Genomic DNA, 24,316 nt, shown 5'->3' on the forward strand with positions numbered 1-24,316 from the left:
ACCGAGGTAGGAAGGCATGCAGGGATCTGTCACACCATGATGTTATGGCCCGCTGCGTAATTAGTGCAAGGTGTGCTGGTTGTGCTTCGTATCGAACGCCAAAGGTAACTACAGTGGTCATATTCGTTCTAGTGCAGAGCATGCGGACTGCTTGTCGATCAGTGTGGCGAGCCGTCATTTCAATCATAAAAAGAAATATTATTAGTTGTTCTTGCGCAGCTAACAAATACCTCCTTTGTGGCCTCATCCTGCGACGACTCAGCGCACGCCACTTTGACGCTCTTCTTCCGCAGATCCAGGATCCCCCCACGATAGGCATAACCCCCCCCCCCCCTCCCCCAAGTACGGGTATCCCCCCTCCTTCTTCGACCTCTATCAAAACCCGCCGCAATAACCCACCAACAATACTCGTAATCCGTTTGCACCTAGAATCCCGGCGTAGCGCACGCACAACCCATTCAATACATGGCAAGAAACGCGAGATCAATTTAAATACCCTGACCGACCATGGAGGAGCCCATGTCGACACAGGAGCAGCAGCTGTGCCAGCTGCTGCTTGAGCTGCCCGCTCGCCACAACTACCGTTACACCGACGACGCCGCCCACGAGCTTCTGACTGCGCTCTTTTGGTGCATTGCCGGCGGTCGGGCCGACTACATGAACCTCTTCTTCCCGACGGGCGGCCCGGCACGAAACGGAACTTTGAAGCTAAGAGAGGCCCAGGGCGCCGTCGAAGGCGCCGAGTACACCGAGGCGGCCCGCGGAAAGGCTTGCGGGCACATATTCAAGCAGGGCGAGGCCTCGTATGCGTGCAGGACATGTAGCGCCGACGACACCTGCTGCTTGTGCAGCAAATGCTTCGAAGCCACCGACCACACCGGCCACATGGTTAGGATTAACATCTCGCCGGGCAATAGCGGTTGCTGCGACTGTGGAGACCCAGAAGCCTGGAAGCGGCCCATGTTCTGCACCATACACTCGGTGTGGGAGGGTGAGTCCAAGGGGAAGGGCAAGGCGGCGTCACCACTGCCCGAAGACCTGATCGCCAGCACGCGCATGACTATCGGCCGCGTCTTTGACTACTTGTGCGACGTTATCTCGTGCTCACCCGAGCAGTTGCGCCAGACAAAGACGGTCGAATCCATCGAGCAAGACGAGAGAATGTCGCGGCTGTCGTCGACGTACTGCGGCGGCGACACCGAGCCCCCCGGGGAGTATGCGGTGTTGCTATGGAACGACGAAAAGCACACGGTCATCGACGTCCGGGACCAGGTGGCACGCGCATGCAGCACGACGCTAGCCACCGGTCTCGCCAAAGCCTACGAAACGGACGGTATCGGCAGGAGCATCCTGATGTACGATCGGAGCATCGAGAAGCTCATCGAGGTCGCCAACACCATCGAGCGGATCAGGGTCACAGTCACGATCCGCTCCGCTCGGGACACTTTCAGGGAGCAGATGTGCGGGACCATGATCGAGTGGCTCAGGGACATTTCGGGATGCAGTGTTGGCGAGGACAACCACATCCTCCGACAGATCGTCTGTGAGGAAATGCTTAAGCCGTGGCGCAAGGGGAGCCCAGCCACGCATGCCATCGTGGGTAAGGACGGCATCGACGACGAGGACCTGATCGAGCGGGAACAGAGGGATAGCAACGATTTCTACTTGCAGCAGAGCAGGATCCTTTTGCAGGCTCGCCAGGCGGCCCGGGCAGCCCGTCGGGAGCCTCCAGCCGAGGATGTCAGCGATGGTGACGGGGATGATGACGATGATGGTGGCAACAACACGCCCGGGAGCGACATGGACGAGGATGACGGTGACGACGACGATGTTATGATGATTGATGCTAGAGGAGATGGCGACGATGTGCCTATGCAGGATTGGCGCCAAGATCAGGCGTTGGAGGAAGACGAGGCCACACTCGCGGGCTATCCCCCTCCACCGCCGCCACCTCCAGCTCCTCGCCGTACCGCCCGCGAACGCGAGCTCACTCCTTCCGATTCTGATACTGCAGAGCCGCTAATTGCTCCCACGGTGTATGCCAAAGCTCATCTGGAGATTCCCAAGACTCCCGGCTTGAAAAAGGGAGAAACCGCACCGCCCCCCAAGCCTGGCCATTACTGGCTCGTCACCCCCGCTGGCTATGTAGAAGAGGAGAACATTCCGGTTGCTGAAGACGTCTTTGAGCGAGTCCGGCTCGACTGGATGATCCTCTTCGACCTCAGAATGTGGAAGAAAGTGCGTAACGACCTACGGTCCCTGTACATCTCGACTGTGGTGACCATCCCAGAATTCAAGCGCGTCTTGGGTCTGCGGTTCGCCGGCCTCTATACAACCCTTGCGCAGCTGTACCTCATCGGGGACCGGGAACCCGATCACTCCATCATCAACATCTCGCTGCAGATGTTGACCACTCCTTCCATCACGGCAGAGATCGTCGAGCGCGGCAACTTCCTCACCAGCCTGATGGCCATTCTCTACACCTTTTTAACCACCCGTCAAGTCGGACATCCGTGGGATGTAGCGTCAAACGCCGTGCTATCCTTTGATACGGGCTCAGTCACGAACCGGCGGATGTATCATTTCTTCCTGGATTTGAAGTACCTCTTCGGTTCTCCGCACGTCCAAGAACGCCTCCGGACTGAGGAGCGGTACATGATGCAGTTCCTCGATCTCGTCAAGCTGCACCAGGGCATCTGCCCCAACGTGCGGGCAGTGGGCGAGCACGTCGAGTACGAGACGGACAGCTGGATCGGTGCATCTCTCGTCACGCGCGAGATCAACAGGCTCTGTCGACAGCTCGCCGAGTCTTTCCGCAATGTCAGGGAGCAAGACTCGCTCTACGTGTCGAGGGCGATACGCCTGGCGGCCAAGGCAGTCATCATCAACTCGATTGGCGCCGAGCGTGCCCGATTCACTCAGTCCGAGATCAAGGACGAAGTCCGGTTCAAGATGCTCGGCGACTTTGAGTTTGACACGTCTGGCCGCGAGATGGACGTCGTGAGGTTCGTGGTGGAGGAGCAACCCATCAGCTTCCATCATGCCCTCCACTACACTCTGTCGTGGTTGATCGAATGCGGCAAGGCGATGCCTATCGAGCAACTGAGAGCCCTTCTGTCTTTTACGACGCAGGAGCTCCTCATGAGGCCACGCTCCATGGGGAAGAAGGTGATGCCAAAATACGACGAATACGGTCCCGAGGACTACCTCATGGCGGCGTTCGACTATCCCCTCCGTGTATGCGCGTGGCTAGCGCAGATGAAGGCGGGCATGTGGGTCAGGAACGGCTTGAGTTTGCGCCACCAGGCCGGCACTTATCGCGGCGTGGTCCAGAGAGACGTCTCGCACCAGCGCGATATCTTCCTATTGCAGACCGCGCTCGTGGTCTGCGACCCGAGTCGCGTGCTCGCCTCCATCGTCGACCGCTTCGGCATGGAGAAGTGGGTCAAGGGTATCTTCGAGCAGAAGTCCAAGGCGCAGGATGACATCCAACACCTGGACGTCGTCGAGGACATGATCCATCTGCTCATCGTCCTCCTCAGCGATCGGACGTCGCTGCTCCCCAACGAGGACGATAAAGGCCCGCACATCGCATCCATGCGTCGCGATCTCACCCACGTCCTCTGTTTCAAACCAATGTCATTCTCGGATATCTGCCAGAAGCTCCCGGATAAGTTCCAGGAGCAGGAGGACTTCCACAGGATATTGGACGAAATGACGACGTTCAAGCCGCCCGAGGGCCTCGCTGATGTGGGCATGTTTGAGCTCAAGCCGCAGTTCATTGAGGATGTTGACCCCTACATCGCACACTATAACAAGAATCAGCGTGAGGAGTCGGAGATGGCTTGGCGGAAATGGATGGCCAAGAAGACCGGGAAGTCGATCGAAGACGTCGTCTACGAGCCCAAGCTGAGGCCTATTCCCTCGGGTGTATTTGCTGGCCTCGGCGAGTTCACCAGGACCGGCATGTTTGCGCAGATCATCTACTACTCGCTGCTCTACACCCTCGTGTATCCCGGGCTGACCCCGCAAGTCCCTTCCACGCGGGTAGAGACCTTCCTGCAGGTTGTGTTGCATCTGATTCTCATCGCAATTGCCGAAGACAACTCAGACGAGGACCAGTCGGACCAGGCTTCGTTCATTGCCACCGCACTTAACCAGCAGGCCCGGAGCAACTTCATGCCAGATGCTCCCCAGGCGAAGACCATTGTTGCTCTTTTAAATCTGCTCTCCACCAAGGACGAGTTCAAGGCGTGCCACGCCAAGGTTGCTACTATTCTTCGGAGGATGCGACAGAAGCGGCCCAAGAGCTTCGAGTTCTCCTTCCAGCGTCTCGGCCTGTCGGTGGACCGCATCAACACAGCGTCACCGGCAGCCAGCACCGTTGACGAGGAGAGGGAGCGGAAGAAGCGGGCGGCACTGGATCATCAAGCTCGGGTCATGGCGCAGTTCCAGGCGCAGCAGAAGAGCTTCTTGGAGAACCAGGGCGACATCAACTGGGGCGAGATGGACGACCTAGAAGATGACGAAGACCTACCGCCCGTAGAGGAGCACCGGAAGTTCTGGAAGTATCCGTCAGGGACTTGTATCTTGTGCCAGGAGGACACTGACGACCGTCGGCTGTACGGGACCTTTGCTTTCTTCACCCAGAGCAACATTCTTCGGCAGACAGACTTTCAAGATGCCGATTTCGTCAGGGAAGCCTTCAACACGCCCGATAACCTTGACCGCTCTGCTGAGAATATACGGCCCTTTGGCGTTGCCCGCGAGAACCGGCAGATGGTTCACAAGGTGAACCAGGCGGGATACACGTTTGAGACAGAACGCCAGGTCCTTGGCAAGGGTTTCCCGGCGAATTTATCTCGTCCAGGGCCCGTCTCGATTGGCTGCGGCCATATCATGCACTACAGCTGCTTCGAGGCCTATTTTGATGCGACAGTCCGTCGGCACAACCAGCAGATTGCACGACATGCTCCGGAGGACACGGGCAGGCTGGAGTTTGTGTGTCCCCTCTGCAAGGCCCTTGGCAACGGGTTCCTGCCGATCATCTGGAAGGGGCAAGAGGAGTCATATCCTGGGCCCTTGGTGCCATCGACTTCGTTCTCTACCTTCCTCGATACCCAGCTCCGCTCGGCCTACTATACACTGGGAGCGACGCGGCCGCCGGATCAGATACAGAATACGTTCGCCTCGTACACTCTCCACAGCATGGTCAACAACCTCGCCGAGAAGTCTTCACAGCTGCTGGACGATGCATGGGTCGACCTGGGGGCACAGTCCGTATCTACAGGGACGCCTTATAGTGAGACATTTTCCTTGGCGTCTGTCCCGGACACGGGCACGCCGCGCACCACCACACCTGACACCAACAGCATGATGCGGGAGCTGGTCAACATTTATCGCCGGCTCCGGGACACTCTTAGAAAGAACCGCATCATATCACGGCACCAATCTGATGCCCCGGAGCAGGACGGGAACGAACTGTACGGCAGCGACACGCTGGCGCGGTCTGTGGGATTCTCGATCTCCGCCATCGAAATTCAGCAGCGCGGGGTTGAAGCCGAGTACGGCATGACATTTCTAGAGAAGATCCCCGACCAGGTCCTCACGCAGCTGCGCATCCTCAGCGAGACGGTGACCTCGTTCATCGCCGTCGGAGGCTTGCGCGAGTCTGGAGAGAACAGAATCGATACTGAGTACCGCAAGGACAGCGAGCGCCAGCACTGCCAGCTCTTCATTGCGCAGTACCAAGGCGAAGAGACCGAGAACACGCGGTTTCCAGCAACAGCGTACCCTCCGCTCCTAAGCGAGGATCTGTTTGTGTTCCTCTGCGAGTCCGTCTTTGGCGTGGCCTCGGCGCAGAGCTTCGAGATCGCGCACCTGGTCCGCCTCTGCTACCTGGCCGAGATCACCAAGGTGGTGTATCACCTGGCACGGAACATGCCCGCCACGCTCTGGATCGAGCGCATCCTTAACCCGCACCGCCAGGACATGGACCCCCACCTCGCCAACTTTGCCGCGTTTTGCGAGGCCATCTTCGAAATGGACGTGGCCTGCACGTCGGAACGCTTCCTCCGGGTCGTGGACCGGCCGCCGCAGGGCGACAACAAGGCGTTTGAGCAGCCCGGGCTCGACACGCTCGAGGCGTGGTACCAGTTCGTGCGCAAGTACGCCCTGGCATTCCTCCGCAAGTGCGTCATTCTCTTGCACGTCAAATTCGGCGTCGACTTCAACAGCCGCGTCTCGCCGGCCCCGGAGCAGCGCGAACTCGAGCGGCTGACCGAGATGCTCCGTGTTCCGTCGTTGGACGAGATGCTCACGGCTCTGACGCCCCAGCATGGCGCGCAGCACGACTGGCCGGCGGATACGCCGCGGCTTGTTGACGGGTGGGTGAGGCACCAGGCCCAGTGGCCGTACGCGGGCACCGAGGAGGCGCTGCCGCCCTCGGCCGTCTTGAGCCACCCGGGCATCTTTGAGCTGGTCGGCCTGCCGAAGAACTACGACACGCTGATTGACGAGTGCACGCGCCGACGGTGCCCGACCAAGGGGAAGGATATCACGGACCCGACGATCTGCCTTTTCTGCGGCGAGATCTTTTGCGGGCAGGCGGTTTGCTGCGCGAAGGATGTCAAGGAGGGGAGGCAGAAGATCATCAAGATTGGCGGAGCGCAGCAGCACATGCTCAAGTAAAGCCCCTCTCCCTTCTCACTCTCTTCTCTTCTCTTCACTCCCCCCCCCCCTCTCTGCCTTGAGCATACTACTAACCGGCCGAATCTTCGTTGTTATCCAGATGCCAGAAAAACATTGGCCTCTTCATCAGCATTCGCAAGTGTCACGTCGTCTACCTGTCGCGCACGTCGGGGAGCTTCAGCAACGCGCCCTACATGGACAAGTACGGCGAGGTGGATATGGGCCTGCGCTACGGCCGCCAGCTGTTCCTGCACCAGAAGAGGTACGATTCTATGCTGCGGAACCTGTGGCTCAGCCACGGAGTGCCGAGCTTCATTAGCAGGAGGCTCGAGGCGGATATCAATAACGGAGGTTGGGAGACAATTTGAGAGGGGAAGAGTTGGGTTTCCCGGCGGAGGGATAGTTGCGTGAGATGTGTTCTGCTTTGTGTATAGCATGGGAGGGGAGGCGGTTGGTGTTGTCTACATGGCTTTTTTTTTTTTTTTTTTTTTTTTTCTCTGGTACTGGAGATTGAACTCGTGATGCGGACGAGTGGACATCTGTTTATAGCATTCGGGTTTGGCAACGTACGCAAAGAAGTATACATTCTCTCGTTTTGTATTGGTTTGGTTCAAGGGTTAAACTTCGGACCCTTGGTTGCTTTTTCCCCTTTAAGTTGTTAAGAGACTGCACCAAAACACCTAGAAGACGGATTCCGGAGAATACATGTTTAAGGGACCTATCGACTTTGTGTGTAGCAGCAATTTTCCAGTTTTTCCTGAGCCAGCCCCCATGTCGAAACTAAAGAGATCTCCGGAGATAACAAGTTTACATCAATATACCTGCAATCACCGCTCTCCTCCTGTCCTGCGTCCAACACGCCAACAGTTTAAGAAGCGAAGATGTATTAGGTGCTGACTCCACAACGCATATATTTAAGGTTCGTGAGCATCCAAGCCCGGATGCGATACAGATTCTCTACAAATATGCTCTATGAGGGTATTGAAAAGATGCAGAAGCCGTAAAATCAAACCTTCGCCAATGATCCATTTACATAAGAAGCCCAAATATGCATGTTAACCGCTCCAGACGCCTCAATATGCTCAAGTATGCAACCGCAAAAAATGCAACGCTGACCACTTAATCTTCCTCATCACTATCAGACCGAGATTGCTCATGGGAGGGTTCCGCTCGTATCCGTCCCATCTCCGCCGGTCTCGGCCCTCGCCTCAACATTGGCAATCGCGCTCTGCAATGCGCTCGTCAAGTCGACATGGAAAAGCGGCCTGTTGATGCCATGCACAGCCACCGTCCGCCCAGCGTTGAGCTCGGGCTCGGCAGTCACTACAGTGGGCTTGCCCTCCGTCACCTCGTCGTCGCCCTTCGAACTACTGATGTTGCTGTTGCCACGACTTTCCCCTTTGACCAACCCTGTCTCGAGATCCGGCACGGTTGACTGCTGCTGCTGCTGCTGCTGCGAGTTAAGCTCCTTCTCATTGTCCTCAAACTCGGCCGCCGCAGCCGCGCTCTGAGTCCCGCCGATCTCAGCAACACTGAAAATGCTCTTCCATCTAAGATGTGGCACGTCCGGGCGGATCGTGGGGTACCCGAACCCGGCAGCCGCGAGGGCGCGCTTCGTCCAGCGGTTGCTGATGCAGGCAATGTGCCAGTCAACAACGTCGGGCGCGGCGTAGCGGTCGAGCTGGTTCCGCACGTCGATCAGCTGCTGCACCGACGTGATGTCGACGTGGTTGACGGAGCTGAAGTCGAGAATGATGGCTTTGAGAGTAGGTAGGGTCACGTCCACGTCGATCGTGCCCGTGTCGATGCCTGCTGCAGCTGCAGCCTTGAGCTTGCGTCGCGGCGGGCCGGGGTCATTCCAGGGGCGGTCCCCCGGCCGCTCATAGTGCGCCAGGTTCGTCCGCCGCGTGTGGGCGAATATGTAGTTCGTCATATACTCTAGACTGTGACTCGCGTTGGTGTAGTTGAAACCCTCGGAGAAGCGGTATATGAAGATGCCGGGGTAGGGGTTGTCGAGAGCTATTTCGGGATTCGAGCCGTCGGCGTGGGTTATGGGTAGGAAGACGTTGCGGAAGCGAGCCTCCGGAGAGCCGTTAAACGTCCCATACTGCTTAATCGGCTGGCAGTCATGACCAACAAAGTGATCGTCGAGCACAGACTGGACCCTGACGCGGCCCAGGAAACGGCCCTTAGCCCGCAGGATGCGGAACAGAAGCATCGCGGCCGAGATGCAGACAGTGCAGTAGATGCCGTTCTCAATTGTCGAAAAGACCGTGACGATAACGCCAACGAAAAAGATGAATACCTCGATCGGTGAGACGAGCCAGAACTGGTAGAGCGTGTTGGGGGGGGTGATTAAATCGCCGACGGCATGGATGATGACGGCTGCCAAGGAGGCGTTTGGAATGTAATAGAAGACGGCGGGCAGTGCGTAGATGGCTAGGAGGACGACGCATGCGGTGATGACACCTGCGAACGGGGTCCGGACCCCGGCTTTCGACTTAATGGCGGTCCGACTGAACGAACCCGTGGCCGCGTATCCGCCCAGGAATGGCCCCAGCATATTAGTGACACCAATGGCCACCATCTCCTGGGATGGATTGATCGTATAGTTGTTTACGCGCCCAAACGACTTGGAGATGGCAATGTGCTCAATCAGTAGGACGATGACGGTGGCGGGTAGGTAGCCGGCTAGATTGCTAGCGATGCGCTGGTTAAGGACGGGAAGAGCGGCGTTCTGGAAACCTGCGCGGGACTGTCAGCCTCTTGCATGTGTCGAATAACTGGGAAGAGCACCGAGACTCACCTCTGGGGACATCGAATAGAATCCTAAACTTGGCCTCACCCCGGGGGAGGCCTCTGTTAACGAGCCAGCTGATCATGGTGTACAACAGAATGACGAAGACCGTCCGCAGAGTTGAGAGGAAGAAGATGAACCGCTGGTGTTTCGGCCAGCGCTTCGCCGAGTATGTACACACTCCTCTTATGAGATAGAGCATCGCAAGAGCTGTCAGGCCCATGGCAGCATCCAAAGTCGTCCGCGGCAGCCCCTGAAGCGTGTGAATGAAGACGAGATAGGGCGCATCGCGGGTCGAGAAGCCGGTGATGCCCATCAAGGAAGGGATCTGACCGACGAGAATGTTGATAGCCGAGCCCGTCATGAAGGCCGAGAGGGCAGTGAGTGAGATGACATCGACGATCCATCCGCAGCGGATGAGCCCAATGAAGAGGACGATAGCGCCGGCCAAGATGGCAAGCGCCGAAGCGATAAAATGTGCCGGCACGTCGGGCAAGGCAACGGCTAGGTCTGCGACGACGCCGCCTGTGAGCTGTGACATGACGGCAACAGGCTGTGCTGGCGTGAGCATATACCGAGCTTACGCATAACTGGCACGCCCACTTACGCCGATCGTGATGTCTTTGGAAGTGGCAAAAAACCAGTAGATCAGAACGCCCATGAAGGACGAGTAGAGACCGAACTGGACCTCGAGATTGGCCAGCCTGGCATATGCCATGCCTTGCGGGACCACGACGGCGCCGATGGTGATGCCTATCAGTGCCAGTGAGCGACTCGGTCTCTTGACCCATATGCCAGGACGACCATGCTTACCAGCCACCAGATCCCCAATCAGCCATTGTAGGTTATAATAGCCGATCCATGAGAGAAATGGGAAGAGTGAGAGGAGATAGTCATAGACCTGCTGGCCCGACGGAACAAGGTCGTAAAAGTACTCGACGACGCGCGGGGGCTCTTCCACAAAGGTTTGGGTGGATAGCACCGAGGCCCCTGGGGTTTCGAGTTCCCGGTAGGGGTCTTTCTCCTTCAACTTGATGCCCAGCGCCTTGGCCACGGCGTGGCCGGCCTTGGTAGGCATTCCGAGGTGAGGGGCGTGGTGGTGTTTGTGCGAGTGTAGTTAACTCCCTATAGCCACCCTGGAGGGCAGTGCAGATGGAGACAATGTCGAGACCAGCTAGCGGAGGAGGTAGGTGTTAAAGAGGGAGCACCAACATCGAGTTCGGCCGAGGCAGCTGGGGCGCACTCTGCGGCGTCTAGGCCGGCAACAGAACGGACTTAAGCTGGGGGTGCCCGGTGGTAAAAAGATGGATAAGCTGTAGGAATGGCGAGCAAAGGCAGGATGAGAACATGCAACGAGATGGAAAGCGAGGCCAGCTCGAGGTAATAATAAAATCGACCTGGAGACTCCCCTCGGCTACCCCGAGGAGACGGTCTACAAGGGGTGTAGCGGTAAGGAACTTGGGTTGACGTCCGATATGCAACCAAGCGGAGTCCGGAAAGTGCGGATGGCCGCCATCAGCCGGATGGCGCAATCGCTCCCTTGCCTATCACAGCTAGCAGCGAGAGACCTCAAGTGGACCTGGGGAAGGAAGCCGGGCATAGAACAGGACCAAGTGCCGGTTGGACGAGCGCTCCAGAGGATGGAAAGGATGCCGGACTGGGGCCGGACGCGAATTTTGAACCTGTCGAGATGCAGCCGCATCAGCATGACTGGGCGAGAAACCCTCCAAGAAGTGGAAGATTGAACACCAAAAAGAAGCCAACGAGAAAGAGAGACAGCAGCCACCGGGGCCACATCAATCCCAGTACTACGTGTGCAGGCCACCCAATGACCCCTCCATACCCACCCCGTGCTGTGTAAGCCCGCGATCGGCCGTCCAGTAAGGCGCGCCCAGAGGGCTTGCCGGTAGGTTTGAAATGGGTTGTCAGTGGAGGACCGAATAAACGGGGGTGGCGATGATGCAATGAGCGCCAAATTTGATGTGCTTGCCAAGGTTGCCGCCGCAGGAAGCTTAAACCCTCCATGCGAAACGGATTGGGATGAAGCACCACGACCATAGAAACCAAGGTAGTGTAGACATGCGGGGTCTTCGGTCCGTTGATGTCGCAATCGCATTTCGATGTTTTCCCTATGGCGTTCTTCCTTTCTCCCCTCTCCCATCGTGCACAGGTCCGGACCGTTGCCTCGCCTGCATGCATCGCGTTCCGCGCGTCGCCTTGGCACGAGCAGCCAGGTGCCCGCACATCACTTATCTAATCTGATGGGAGGTTGGATGAGATTGGATGGGAGCCTCTCGCGATGGCCCCGGCTGACTCCGGAGGTGCATTTCGGCTCACCTTGTTTCTCCCGGGAGTGCGGATCGAGATGGTGCCGTCCGTGCTCGCGCGGCGGGACCTCCATGGCTACAGCCCCGAACCGGATCGCCAGCAAAGTGGGGAAGACGTCAACCGGGCAACCTGCAATTGATGCACGGCGTGCCTTCTTAGAACTCGTGTTTCTGGTGATCATGGGATTTGCAAGCTAGCGGCGGTTACTCGATATCCACCGCAGGATTGACCGAGCGAACACACCATGCATGAAACCGTATCGGATCACTGGCCTGTTTTGCCCATGTTGCATGCTGACCAATCCCGGCCCTGCTACTGTCCTCATCGGGAAGCTCTACTGTACGACCAAGCCACCAACATGCCAGCTCAACACAACAAAGCTCTGTACTCGATTTCAAATCTCAGACAAATTCCCAGCCAAGATGCCCATGATCCCCGAGGACTTCCCCACTCGTTGCCGGCGGTGAAATCTTGGGCATGGGCAGACCCTCAGACTGCTCCATTACTGTAGCACACCGAGTTTTGGAGTTGGAGTTCTCCTGTCATCCGGAGCAGGCGTTGTCAACGTGTGCTAAACAATTCCAAACGCTATTTGAGCGGGCATTTGCGGTATGCTGGGTAACTTGATTCCTGCAAAGGTTCAATGACGAGATGACGCAGGCGTCCCCTCGAAATTCGAAGTGATAGTCGGATTTGCACACGGATAGGGCGAATGTTCGATTGTGGAGCAAGCCCTGGCCGGGGAACTGGGTCGGCACCAAATGTGTGGGGATCCTTCCGGGTTTCCAAACACGCGAGGAACAAGAAACCTTTCGCCAAGACTTCTAAAGAATTGCTAGTCAGGGGAACTGTCATGTTCATTAGGGACGGAGGGGAAACCCACCACGAATGACTAGTATATGGGAAGAAATTTCGAGTTCGAGCTTGCCATGGCGATTAGTGCCAGACGCCTGACAGTTTCCAGGGCAAGAAAATCGCTGTGCTCCAGTCAGAACGGTCCTTCAGGTTTGGTCCAACCAGACGCGCTGTCGCGAAATGAACACGAGGAATCCTGCCTTCCTATGCATCCCGCATTCAGGCGCTCTCTTGTCCAACCCGCGACCTCCAGCCTCCCCCACCTAAACTGTTGGGTAAACCTCTCTCTTTTCAACGACATCGCTGCCCGACTGCTGTGACAAGAAACTCTGCCATTATCAGTGCCATACTTTTTTGTTTTTTTTTCTTTTGCCAAAAATTCGACGTGTTTCGGCCATCGCGTGCAATGACTCTCCGAGATTTAAATCAATTAGACAGGATGCCGAGTCCCACCAGCAAGGACACCCAGGCCCTGTCTCCGCTAACATCGCTCCCGGCGACGATGCAGCTCCACCCACCATCGCCCGGGACTCACCGAACCCTGAGGAGATTGCAGTCGGCCCATAGCCTGGGTGCAAAGGCTGCAACGCAGCCGTCGCTCATTTCGCAGCAGAGGCTACAACTGCAGCAATACCACTACCAGAAACCTCCCTCGCCTCCCCGGAGAAATGTGAGCTTCAACCGCTCGCCACAGAGAGGACGCGCCAACAGTGACGCACCGCCCCTCCCCAATCCCCAGCAGTTCACCACCATGGCGGCAACCAGGCGTTCCTCGGCGTTGAGCAAGCGGTCTTTGGCCGCAGATGCCATGTCTCTCGAGAGACTATTGCGTGACGGACCTCCAAGCGGCGATGTCGAGGGCGCCCTCGAGAGCACCCGTCTCAAGATCCTCGACCAGGGCATACGCGCCGACAGCGACGGCATGGTGAGCATCTCTGCTGCTGCTGCTGCTGCAGCTGCTGCAAGGGGCCGTCAATCGCTAAGAATTCTAACGTGCAGTCCTCGCTCCGCATCTACGTCTGGCTCATCTTACTCAACGCGCCCGTCCTCGAGACCGATTCCTACCTCGCCCTCATCCACCGCGGCGCGTCACCCGCCTATTCCAAAATCCGTAATGACACCTTTCGTACGTTGACGACGGATCCTCTTTTCCGGCGCCGTGTAAGCGAGGCAAGCCTGATTCGTCTGCTCAATGCTATCGCATGGAAGCTCCACGACGCCCGCGAGCAGCGGACACGAGACCCGAGTGTAGCCAGCAGCTCGCGTCGGTCCTTGGACCAGTCAAGCAGCCGTCCAGGAACCGGTTATAGCAGCGGGTACGGGAGCCCGACTTCGTCGCCCGCCGCAAAACACCGAGCTCGGGCCTTGACCCTGACCACCGAGGGTTCCGAGACAAGCCTGGCAGCGGAACCGGGCACTTATGTGCAAGGCATGAACGTGCTAGCAGCTCCCTTCCTATACGCTGCCCGCAGCGAGGCTGAGGCCTTCGTTGCCTTCCACCAGCTATTGACGAAAGAGTTGCCGGGCTACATCCGCGGTGCCATGGACGGCGTACACAAGGGCCTAGCGCTGGTCGATAAAGTGCTGGCGATTGTCGATCCTAAGCTCAGTCTATACCTGCTCTCCAAGAATCTGTCGGCCGAGATCTACGCCTTCCCGTCTGTTCTGACTCTCTGCGCTTGCACGCCGCCGCTGCCCGAGGTGTTGCGGCTGTGGGACTTCCTCTTTGCCTACGGTCCACATCTCAACATCCTGTGCATTGTTGCGCAGCTAGTTATGATCCGCACCAAAATTATGGACTCTCCCAGGTGTGTCACACATTCCGCTAGCTGCCCAAATCTAACATCAAGACTAACATACCACTGCCAGCCCCAACAAGCTCCTCAGATCATTCCCGGCCCTCCAGGCCGACCAGATCAAACGTACAACCTTGGCCATAATCAAGATGATCCCGGATGATGTATACGCCGAAATCGTCGCTCACGCCCGATAAACCAAGTACGTCGCAAGCGCTTATTGGCGTTTGTTTCACAGCAACTTTGCCGCCGGCACCTAGATGCCTTGCTGGTTCCCGCCATCACGGTATGAGTTACTCGTCGGCTTTGAAAAGATCCCTCCCATCGCACGGCCCATAACTGCAGACACAGCAGGACAATGTCTTTCATCACACGGAGCCCACACCCGCACATACACACACACACACACACACTCGCGCGCGCGCGTGCCGCCTTCTTTTCGACGACCATTTCCGGTTCGTGACGAGGGTTCGGGACCCTTCGCTGCTACTCACACCAACCGCGGACAATTCGAAACACGGCCCAGTGTCTGGCAAAGGTTCTCACAGCCCAGACAAACCCCTCCACATGAGAGACGGACCCTGGTTTCAAGAAGACTCGGCGATCCCACACCATGGATGCCAAGACGGAAGGATCCAAGCGATGGTGAGAAATGCTGCCGGTGACCCGCATTTAGCCGCAAACTGCCTGCTATGAAATGTTTGCTCGGCCGTGATGAGGAAAAGACGGGAGAACAAGAAAGCCGCTCATCAGACAGGCTAGGCGGCGACCTAAAACCTGAAATCAGGAGAATGAGATGGGGACCTTCGTGGGGGGGGGGGGCCAGGCGGGACCAAGCGGGCCATTAGCCGCGCTCGCTCATGGAATCCGAAGGAGGTGAGGACAAGAGAGACGACTCTACAAGCCAGTGGCCTGGTCGTTCTGATATCGTCTGCACCCGTACCACGCCTGTTTCCCGGCATTTCGGGCGGCTTACATCATGCGTGTGGTGGCATCGCAGAGTGCAGAGGACGCATGCCACCATGCCATGCGGCGCGATGCAGCGATCCGCTACGGGATAACTCACACGTTCGCGAATCCCGATGGATGAAATAGGTGGGATAAATAGGTAGGGAAAAGGAGATGGGTAGGAGACGGATAGGAGACCGAGATGGGCGTTTTTCTGCTTGCTTGCTTGCTGTGCTTTGCTTGCTTGATTTGCTTGATTTGCTTGGCCCATGCGTTTGCTTCGGCAATACTTAGCGTTAGGTAAATTGGCGACTAGTATATCCCGTGAGATAGACAGATAGAATTTGCCCTTGAATATGAGCGGGGTCCGAAGCCGTGTTTGTCCCTTGGGGCCAAAAGTTGTGAGTGTTCCCGTTTGGCGGACATTAGCTGGCAACAGCCGGGGCATTGAAATGAGGGTTGGTAGTGTCATGTGTAAATACATGATTGCGGTTCGGACTTTAACCACCTAACTAAAGCTCCTACCAATCATACCATCTATGTACAGTAACACTGTACTGTACATTTTTAGGTTGGACCTCCTCACAACCCCCTTTACGACGCTCCCTGCAGGCAACCGATCGGGGCGTTGGTTGCTACGTTAGATCGGTGTTCCAGCCTACGGCCAATGCTCGTTCCCCGTGGTTTCACTCGCACTCCCAACCGCTGGTATGTACAGTGCAGTACCTCCTTGCTTGGTTCCCCTTGCTGCTGCACGGTGCTGTACACATGGTTAGATTGCCTGGAAGACGGCATGGGACATTCCCATGCGCCCAGTATTGCAGAAGGGATGCAGGTTAATATACAGAAAGCAAGACATTTCCAGTGCAACCCTTTTTTGCCGCCATTCCCCCGTGATTCTCTCCCTTCCCTTCGGTGCTTTTGCCTTCCTCTCTGGGCAGAGTACACTTATCCCCAACTTGTTTCCGCCTCGCCCTTGCAGTCTCACTGCCGACCCCAATTCCACGCGTGCAACCTTCGGACATATGCACGTGGGTTGGTGCCTTTTCCCAACGGGGTTTGTATGGTGTACATATGCCTTGTAATGTATGTATGTGAGGTATGTATATGCACGCATTTCCTCCTGTTGTCTTCTTCTATCGTCTAGGTGCTCTATGCGATGCTATACCACAACCACGAACCTCAATAATTACTGACCTGGTGTGCAAGAAGCTTCGAGCTTTTCACACCTCACCGTTGCCGCCGCCGCGTCCCCTCTAATCTATACTACGACTCTAGCGGGTTGTTGTACACGTCTATTTCATTCTTTCGTCATCGGATGCTAAAGCGTCCTGTCGTCGGCATCTCGTCCATCCGACACAGTTGCCTCTTATTCTTCATTCACTGGCACAAGTGCCGCTCGGCCAGCGTCTGCGCGGATCACGGTATAAGATCCTAAGGCGGTCGCGAGGCCGTACCGTCCTCTGGCAGTCTTGGTTGTTCCCCTCATCGTGCTAAGCGAACTGCTGGCTGGGCTGTATACGACACACTGTCACTGCCATGCCCGCCCGGTAACGAGGCTTTTTTCTTGAGGAGCATCGGAACTTTGGAGTTTGGCGGACCTCGGATAATGCGTGGGCCCGCCGTCACGTCACTCCTAGCCGCTGGCGGCGCGTTGGCGGCTGGTGGGGACGGGCAGAAGCCGTTGGGTCGCTTAAGCACTCTTCCAGACGCTGCGAGGCCATACCTGTCGTGCGAGGAGACCTACGGCGAAGGGTGGGAAACGTGCGGCGATCAAGTATGTTCCGCCACCCAATGGGATGGACCAGCGTCGCTGACCGGCGAGTCAAGAGCAGCAGATTCTGCTATGGTCCGGCATTGGGACAGGTTAGTGGGCATCCGTCCGTGCTAGTCTGAGCAGCTTGCTGATTCGCGGCTGTAGTCATGTTGCGCAGTCGATAATAGCTACTGTGATAAGGGTACATGGTGCGCGCCAGTAGCCGGGTATTGCTGCTTAGACGTAAGAGCTCGCACCATCCCCTCAAGGGCAGTGGATGATTAACGGATAGCGCAGAGCGAGGACCTGGAAACGTGCGCGAGGAATGCTGGCTTCGAGATACCCAATAATATGGGGCTAGGCAACCTCACGAGTGCCATAACCGAGACATCCGTATCACCGAAGGAGGAGCTACCGACTGCGACAGCAACATCGTCCGCTTTGCCGGCCCGGAACACGGCGTCACCGACGACGTGGAAAAGAACGAGGCCGACGGGGCCAGGTGCTCCGCATGTCCAGGTCTCAGTGGCCAGGAGGAAACAATGGGCGTTGACCTGGATAGCCTTGGAAGTCGGCATTGTCTGTTTGCTCATGTTCTCCTGCTGATGGCGAGTAATACGGTTGCGGCAGTTCTCGTCCCCCTCTTGGTCATGTTAGACGGAATAAGTATTACGGAACCATCCCTGTTGTGGTTCCTGCATGGGATAATAGGGCTCATCAGACCCGGCAACTTCCAGCGTCGCTGCCGGAGTATCTCACGGCCAGCCTGATGAGTCGTAGATTTTGCAATGGGCTTCGCTGCCAGGATAGTCAGCGAGTGGCTCGATGTCCGAGATTAGTACGCGGTGCAACCGTCTTTAGCGAGTCTGAAAGCGTGCGAAAAGAAGTCTTGCATGGCCGTGTAGTGGAAAAGAATGCCTCCAAGAACGGCGATGTGCCAGAGATTGTGGCTACCCCCAAAGTAGTCAAACATTCCCGGGAACCACCGCTCGGGGACCTTGCTCGCGTAGACGCAAGCGCCGAGGAGATAGACAAAGATGGACTTGGCGATTGGCGTGTAGAATTCCCAAGTAGCCTCAACGCCACGCGTGAGAGAAATTTGCAAGATTGGTAGGAAGCCCGTGGCACCCAAGCCGACGTAAAAGGCGACTCTAGCCCATGCCATGTCCTGACCATTAAACCGGGGGTGCCATGGCAGGATGACGCCACAAACGCCCAACAGAGCAGTGGTAACCATGTAGATCCAACGGCTCGTGGGCTCGCAGTAGAAGGCCGTGTACTCGGTCGTCATGATGGAGGCGGCGATGAGCAGCGAAATGCCCGTGTAATCGACACAGGCAAACATGGAGATCAGATTGACATCAGCCACCGAGTTCATCGTGTGCCATATGGTGCTGCAGACCAGGCATTGACAGGCGGCGAAGAAGAACACAGCAGCAACGAAGATGTCGGCCTTGCTGCTCATCGAAAAGTTGGCACTCGTGGGGTAAAAGTAGAATGCAACCGCCAGAACAAGGACGAGGCCGAGCGCGTGAGACCAGATGTTGACGAGCTCGTTGGAGAAGCCAAACGCCGACCTCACACAGGCAAGCTTCGTCTCGGAAAAACGGTAGCCCTTTATGATGTGGGGATTTATTCTCCAGGGCACTGGCAAATCATCGTACCGGAGGAGGCCATGTTCCCGGGCGCGAGTGATAGCACGCTGGACGTGATCCTCGAGAGACTCGGCTGCACGGATCGCTCGCTCGATTCCTTCGTCAACAACGCGGTGGGCTTCGTCCATGATACTTTCAGCAGCATTTGCCAAGCCCCTCTCGCGGAACTTGGCCGCTTGAGTTTCCATGTCCTCCAGCATGTCGTCGAGAAGCTCGATGCCGACCTTTGCCTTTTCGTTCAACGAGCCGGCCGCAGCCATGGCTTCGTGATACCCAGACTCGAGCGTCTCCACCATAACATGCAACCGCCTGCGCCCAGCGCCCATGACTTCCTCTGAGACGTGGGCGCATCGCGTCCGTACGGCCTGCAGCGTCGAGAAGGCGGCCGAAATGCTCGAGTCTAGAGTAAGCTCCCGATAGTTCTCCCAGTACTCCAAACGTCGCTCGAGCTCGGTCAAGAAAAGATCCAGTTTAAGCAGCAGGCCTTCCTCTCCGTCCATGATGTGGTTGACGATAGACTTGCGTCTCTGCATGAAGTGCGAGTGCCGCCGTCTGCGGGCAGCGGGCCGGTCTTGGATCTGCGCACCGGAAGTGTGGCTTTCAGGGGCATCATCGCACGCGCTGAAAGTAAACGGGGCGGGGCACCCCATGTTCGAAGAGACGTCCATGGCGGGAAAAATGAGGAACAACCCGGAGACACCGAAACTCAGAGCTCGGTGGCCGCCGGGAGCGGGAGCACGGAACGGTGCAACGGGGCGAAGAGCAACCTAGGTACCCGAGATAGGGGGATTTTCGCACGGCAGCTAACGGGACGGAACTGCAAGATATGGTTGGAGGTGGCGCCCAATGTGAATTCGCCTTCGTAGATCGAACGCACCGGCGACCTGGAGATTATGTGGAAAAATTTGGGGATTGTGGTTGCCACACGTCGATCGAGGGCCCGGGAACCTGGTATAGCAAGACGAGAACTGAGTAATGAGGCGCTTTAGGTTGAAACTGAGGGATGATCCACGGCACGATCAACAATCTGATCCGAACGGGAAACCCGTACCTTTCTACAGTACGGAATACAGACGGAGGGAACACAGTTTTGGTGCCTGACAAACAGTCAAGGAGGGGCCAACGGTATATTAGGTTGAGTGGATTTTCTGCTGCCAACCTGCCAATGTCAGGGCCGGGGGCTGGGCAGAGAAACTTGGCGGGACCCTGATGACGGGAGCGAGCAACAAAGCGACCCGAAAGCGCCCGCTAGGGTCCAGTACAGGGCCAATTGCTGTCGTCATTGGCATCCGCAGCCCCACAACGCCTAGACACAACCCGTGAGAATTGCTGGCTTTGGCTTAAGTTGGCTTAGGTTGGCTTTGATTCTGCGATCCAAAGCCCTTTCGCCGAAGCAAGTCTTTCAATCCGTAAACTCGCCAGCACATGACTGCATAACATCACAAACAGTTGGCAGCGGCCCAACTCCACTTCACCAGCACAGCCGCAAACTGCGTCCCGAAAGCGGACGGCACGGCGGCACAAGCGCAATTGAGGTGCTCTTCGCACCAACCATCGCCAGCTCCACATCCTCACGACGGAACACGAGCCTAGCTCGTCGACGCGGCCCAGCCCAACTTCGACGTGTCCTCGGCCCGCCACTCAGCAGTCCGACCACAATGACCATCGACGCGCACATCACCGATCCCTCGCTCGCCTCGGTCCTCGAGACGTCCAAGGCAGCGCGGGAGCAGGCCCAAACCCTCGTCGACCTGGTTGCCCGGGCCCTTGACGGCAACACCGACGGAGCCACCCGGTCCGAGGCACTGATCGAAGTGTCGAAGCAGCAAAAGTTGCTAAACACCAACATAACTCACCTGCGCGGTCTGCACCGAGCGGCGCATTTTCGAGCGCGCGAGACCAAGAGCCAGACGGCTGAGGCGCGGCACGAGGTGGACGTGCTGCACTTGCAGCTGCAGAACCTGTACTATGAACAGAGGCATTTGGAGGGCGAGATTTCGGCGTGTGAATCGTTTGAGTGCGTTCTCCTCCCGTTGGTTCGCTCTCAGGTTGACGGGGCGCATGCTGACACAACTCCGCCCACGTCTCCAGTCACAACTACCAGAACCTCCCCCTGATCCCGGTCGAAGAGTTTCTGGCGCAGCATCCCGAGCATGCTGATGATGACGAGAACACGCTGATGGTGGCGCGCATCAATCACGAGCGGGCGGAGCGGGAGACTCTCGAGCAGCAGCGGCTCGAGCTGCAGAAGCGAAAGCAGAAGCTCATTGCCGAGAACAAGAAGCGTAGGGACGACTTGGCAAATCTAGACAAGGACCTGGAGAAGTTTATCGACGTAAGTTGTCGTTACTGTCGTGTTGGAGGACGTTGTGCTGACTGCGTATCTGTAGGCCGCCAAACCCATTCAGAAAATCTTCGAGAAGGTGGCTTGAGAAGCTTCGAGCACGGTCCGGTTTATGCTCATTCCTCGGCTTCGGGATCCGGCTCGGCGAACTTACGGGACAGTTTGTCTCAGGAAATTACGGATACCACGATCGAAATACAAGCGTACGTTGACCAGCGGGGATTGCAAGCACATATCGACTTTACAAGATCCTACCCGGTTCAGGGACATTGTCAACAGCCATAACAGTGGGGCCAACTACAAGGCGCCCGAGCTTTCGACTCCCGGCGGGCACGCCCATTAAGCCTCAACAGCCCTGCCAAGTCGATCGTTCGGGTGGCTGCCCGGGATAGGACGCCGCCCAAGAGCTCTCGGGAACAGCAACCGCTTTTCCCAGCCCGACGGCCCCGGCCCGATGGAGAAGGAGGCTGGAGCCAAATATCAGTCGGCTTGTTGTGTAATCCCGCTTCGGGAGGCCATGTGGAGCCAGCCAGATGCCCCTGGGAGTCTTCTCCCTTGTGCCACGGCGTGTGGAGCAACCCACCTTGGCTTTGAAGAGGAAATGAGATGCTCAGTTATTACCCGATTAGGATAAAGGCAGGCAATGCGCTCTCAGTGGGTTGCCATCTTCAGACAGCTTTAATCCAGCCATATTCGTTACGAAGCTTGCGTGATCTACATACACTGAGAGACTGTTTGATTCGCGGGTCAAATTCCGATTCAAGCCAGCTAAACCCACAATTCCCAAGACTGTCCGGATCAAGCATCTGTTTCTTTTGAGCTCACTAAGGTACGAGTTTTACCGAATTTGGACTTTGGTACGAAGAAGCTTCGAATTGCCAGTTGGTTGGGTCAGTTTCGCAGTGTCTTCATGCTTCAAGTCGGCCCGTCCGAATACCCAGCAGATACAAGCAATGCTTCTCAACCCTGCTCCGACGGCTTCCTGGCGAGTACCACGGAGTAGCTGGGTTCCTTGACGAAGTCTTCCCAGAATTGCTGGTCGCTCTTCACCACAGGCGTCTCCCGAGGGTCGATGGTTGCGAAATCGACCAGCCCAAGCCGACGGGGGATGTCGTCGAGAAGCGTGTAGCTCGACTCCATCGAGGTGGCCTCAAAGGAAAACGGTGGTTGCGTCCAGCATTCAACCGTATACTTCCAACCACCAGGAATGGCCTCGACGTTGGAAAAAGTAACACCGTACTTGGCCGAGTTCGCATTCGTGCTCGCAGTGTACGGGTTCAACATCCGAATTCCGAGGAATCTTCCTCCGGGCTTTAGATACGAGACGACGTTGGCCCACATACCCTCGAGGTCGGCGACGCTCGTGGCGTGATCAAACAACCAGTTGGCCATAACGATATCGTACCCCTCAGCCCGCAGCCCGTCACTGCCAGAGGCAGTGATCTGCTCGGCTAGCGGGCGTGTAGCGTCGGCCTCGAACCAGCGGATGCGGCCTTGTCGACCCAGCTTCCCCTCAATCTCCTCTCCCGCACGCAGCATCTCGGACGAGATATCGACAACGTCGACGAGGGCAGCGCCGGCGTCAACGGCGCGTCGCGCAGGGGCGCCATTGCCGCCGCCAAGGTCGAGGATGGTGAGACCTGTTGGTCTGCCCAGGGCTTGGTCGATGAGAGCAGCCTCGATTTTGGAGGAGGGGACTTCGGAGAGGCTGGCGTATTTGGTTGCGAATTCGTTGTACTGCGTTCTCTCGGCGGTTGCCATGGTAGGCGGTTGTTATACGGTTTCTGCGGGTTTAGACCCTAATGTAATACTGGTGAAATATTTCCAACGACCTACGTGACGATGAGATCTAGAGGTTCGAACCTGTATTGATGGTTGAGCCGCCGATAGTGACTCTCTCGATGGACCCCGCTCTCATGCGCAGATCAAGCATGGCCGCTTTTGATTCTCTTAGTAATGACTACCTACCTTCCCCCGGGTAATAGGTATGATCCCATACCTCCACCTTATCAAGCCACGCTACCTGGCCACGGTATAACCTGGAATTAAAACAACAAGGTAGTCCAAGGAAACTAGTTCAGGTACATGGTGGAATTGCATATTTGTATACAGGTGATGCTAAGCGCGACGATAAACACTCTTGCTTCGACGCTACTCGCAAGCTGTAGAGCCATCGATAATCATTCATGGGGTAGCGGGAGGGGTAGATTGGTTGGCTAAACAATATCCAGGTAGTGCCGGGCTGACACAAGATATTCGATGGAATATATACGAGGTGTCTACAGCTTCCAGTAACCACTTACTATGTAGCGGATGAGAATTGGAAAGATTACTGAAAAGAATCGGCATTTGGGAAACAAATGCATGGGCCGCTGGGTACAAGTACCCGGCTAGAGCCATGGCAGAACTAGCAGAAGAAGAAGTTCAGGTGCCATGGGATGCAATGAGACTCCCACAGCTGCTTCCTATCCGCCTGACTGGGCTTCTGCCTGTTACATCGGGCGCCATCCAGATATTTGTACTAGTTGGAATCAATCTAGTATTCCCTCAAAACCGACGATGAGACGCACGGCCTTAGGATGGTGAAGATCCATTCGGCCGACACGTCGCACGCCCGGATCGCGTTTGATATTGGTGTTTTCATTAGCACCAGCGCTGTTGTAGTAATCCTAGACTCCCTTTTAGCACGCCAAAAAGAACGTGTATGCCACGTCGCTTAACGAGCCTCGGATTGCCAGTTACCGCGTGACGGATTCAACCACGATAGAGCTTACCAAGAGCATTAATGCCACGGGCGCGTGCTTAAATATGAAGAGCGTCTTTGTCGAGATCATGTCTACGGAGCCGTACTTTGCGTTTACGGGCCCATGGCCGGGACCCAACTCTTGCGGCATGGCCCTCTCCGTCGACGGCAACGGGTTTTACTAACTGGCGTGGTTAACTCGTGGGCGTACGCCAACGAATCGTGGATACATGGTCTCGCGCTGAGCGAGCGCGACGGGAAGTAACTCTTCTACACGGCCGACCTTGAGGCTGACCTCGTTTAGACCCACGAGGTCGACTAGGCCACCGGCAGTATGAGCGAGAGTTCCCGGCGCTGTATCAGGAAATGCGCCCGCGGCATTTGGCAGCCCATCCCAACGGGAA

General features: G+C 56.7%; 6 protein-coding genes across 6 annotated transcripts; 3 read left to right on the top strand and 3 right to left on the bottom strand.

Moving 5' to 3' along the window:
* Positions 1–507: 507 nt before the first annotated feature.
* UBR1 (E3 ubiquitin-protein ligase ubr1) lies at positions 508–7,058 on the top strand (the record flags this gene model as incomplete). The annotated part of the gene is made up of 2 exons (XM_071055692.1): positions 508–6,686; positions 6,791–7,058. 2 exons carry the CDS (start codon positions 508–510, stop codon positions 7,056–7,058), a joined length of 6,447 nt encoding a protein of 2,148 aa, XP_070911793.1.
* Positions 7,059–7,843: 785 nt separating this feature from the next.
* Positions 7,844–10,565, bottom strand: MFIFM68171_00271 (Sulfate permease; the record flags this gene model as incomplete). The annotated part of the gene is made up of 4 exons (XM_071055693.1): positions 7,844–9,435; positions 9,497–10,040; positions 10,095–10,240; positions 10,301–10,565. The coding sequence occupies 4 exons, from the start codon at positions 10,563–10,565 to the stop codon at positions 7,844–7,846; spliced, it is 2,547 nt and encodes an 848-aa protein (XP_070911794.1).
* A 2,511-nt stretch (positions 10,566–13,076) lies between these two features.
* Positions 13,077–14,663, top strand: cdc16 (the record flags this gene model as incomplete). The annotated part of the gene is made up of 3 exons (XM_071055694.1): positions 13,077–13,595; positions 13,670–14,478; positions 14,540–14,663. The coding sequence occupies 3 exons, from the start codon at positions 13,077–13,079 to the stop codon at positions 14,661–14,663; spliced, it is 1,452 nt and encodes a 483-aa protein (XP_070911795.1).
* Positions 14,664–18,005: 3,342 nt separating this feature from the next.
* On the bottom strand, positions 18,006–19,493 carry IZH3 (inc metabolism membrane protein; the record flags this gene model as incomplete). The annotated part of the gene is made up of 1 exon (XM_071055695.1): positions 18,006–19,493. One exon carries the CDS (start codon positions 19,491–19,493, stop codon positions 18,006–18,008), a length of 1,488 nt encoding a protein of 495 aa, XP_070911796.1.
* Positions 19,494–20,483: 990 nt separating this feature from the next.
* MFIFM68171_00274 (Fms-interacting protein-domain-containing protein) lies at positions 20,484–21,257 on the top strand (the record flags this gene model as incomplete). Its single annotated transcript, XM_071055696.1, has 3 exons — positions 20,484–20,842; positions 20,917–21,160; positions 21,216–21,257. 3 exons carry the CDS (start codon positions 20,484–20,486, stop codon positions 21,255–21,257), a joined length of 645 nt encoding a protein of 214 aa, XP_070911797.1.
* Positions 21,258–22,129: 872 nt separating this feature from the next.
* MFIFM68171_00275 (S-adenosyl-L-methionine-dependent methyltransferase, Methyltransferase domain 25) lies at positions 22,130–22,930 on the bottom strand (the record flags this gene model as incomplete). The annotated part of the gene is made up of 1 exon (XM_071055697.1): positions 22,130–22,930. The coding sequence occupies one exon, from the start codon at positions 22,928–22,930 to the stop codon at positions 22,130–22,132; it is 801 nt and encodes a 266-aa protein (XP_070911798.1).
* Positions 22,931–24,316: the final 1,386 nt, after the last annotated feature.

The sequence above is a fragment of the Madurella fahalii genome (genome assembly GCF_045866475.1).
Source record: "Madurella fahalii IFM 68171 DNA, scaffold_1, whole genome shotgun sequence".
In the NCBI taxonomy this organism is placed as follows: domain Eukaryota; kingdom Fungi; phylum Ascomycota; class Sordariomycetes; order Sordariales; genus Madurella; species Madurella fahalii.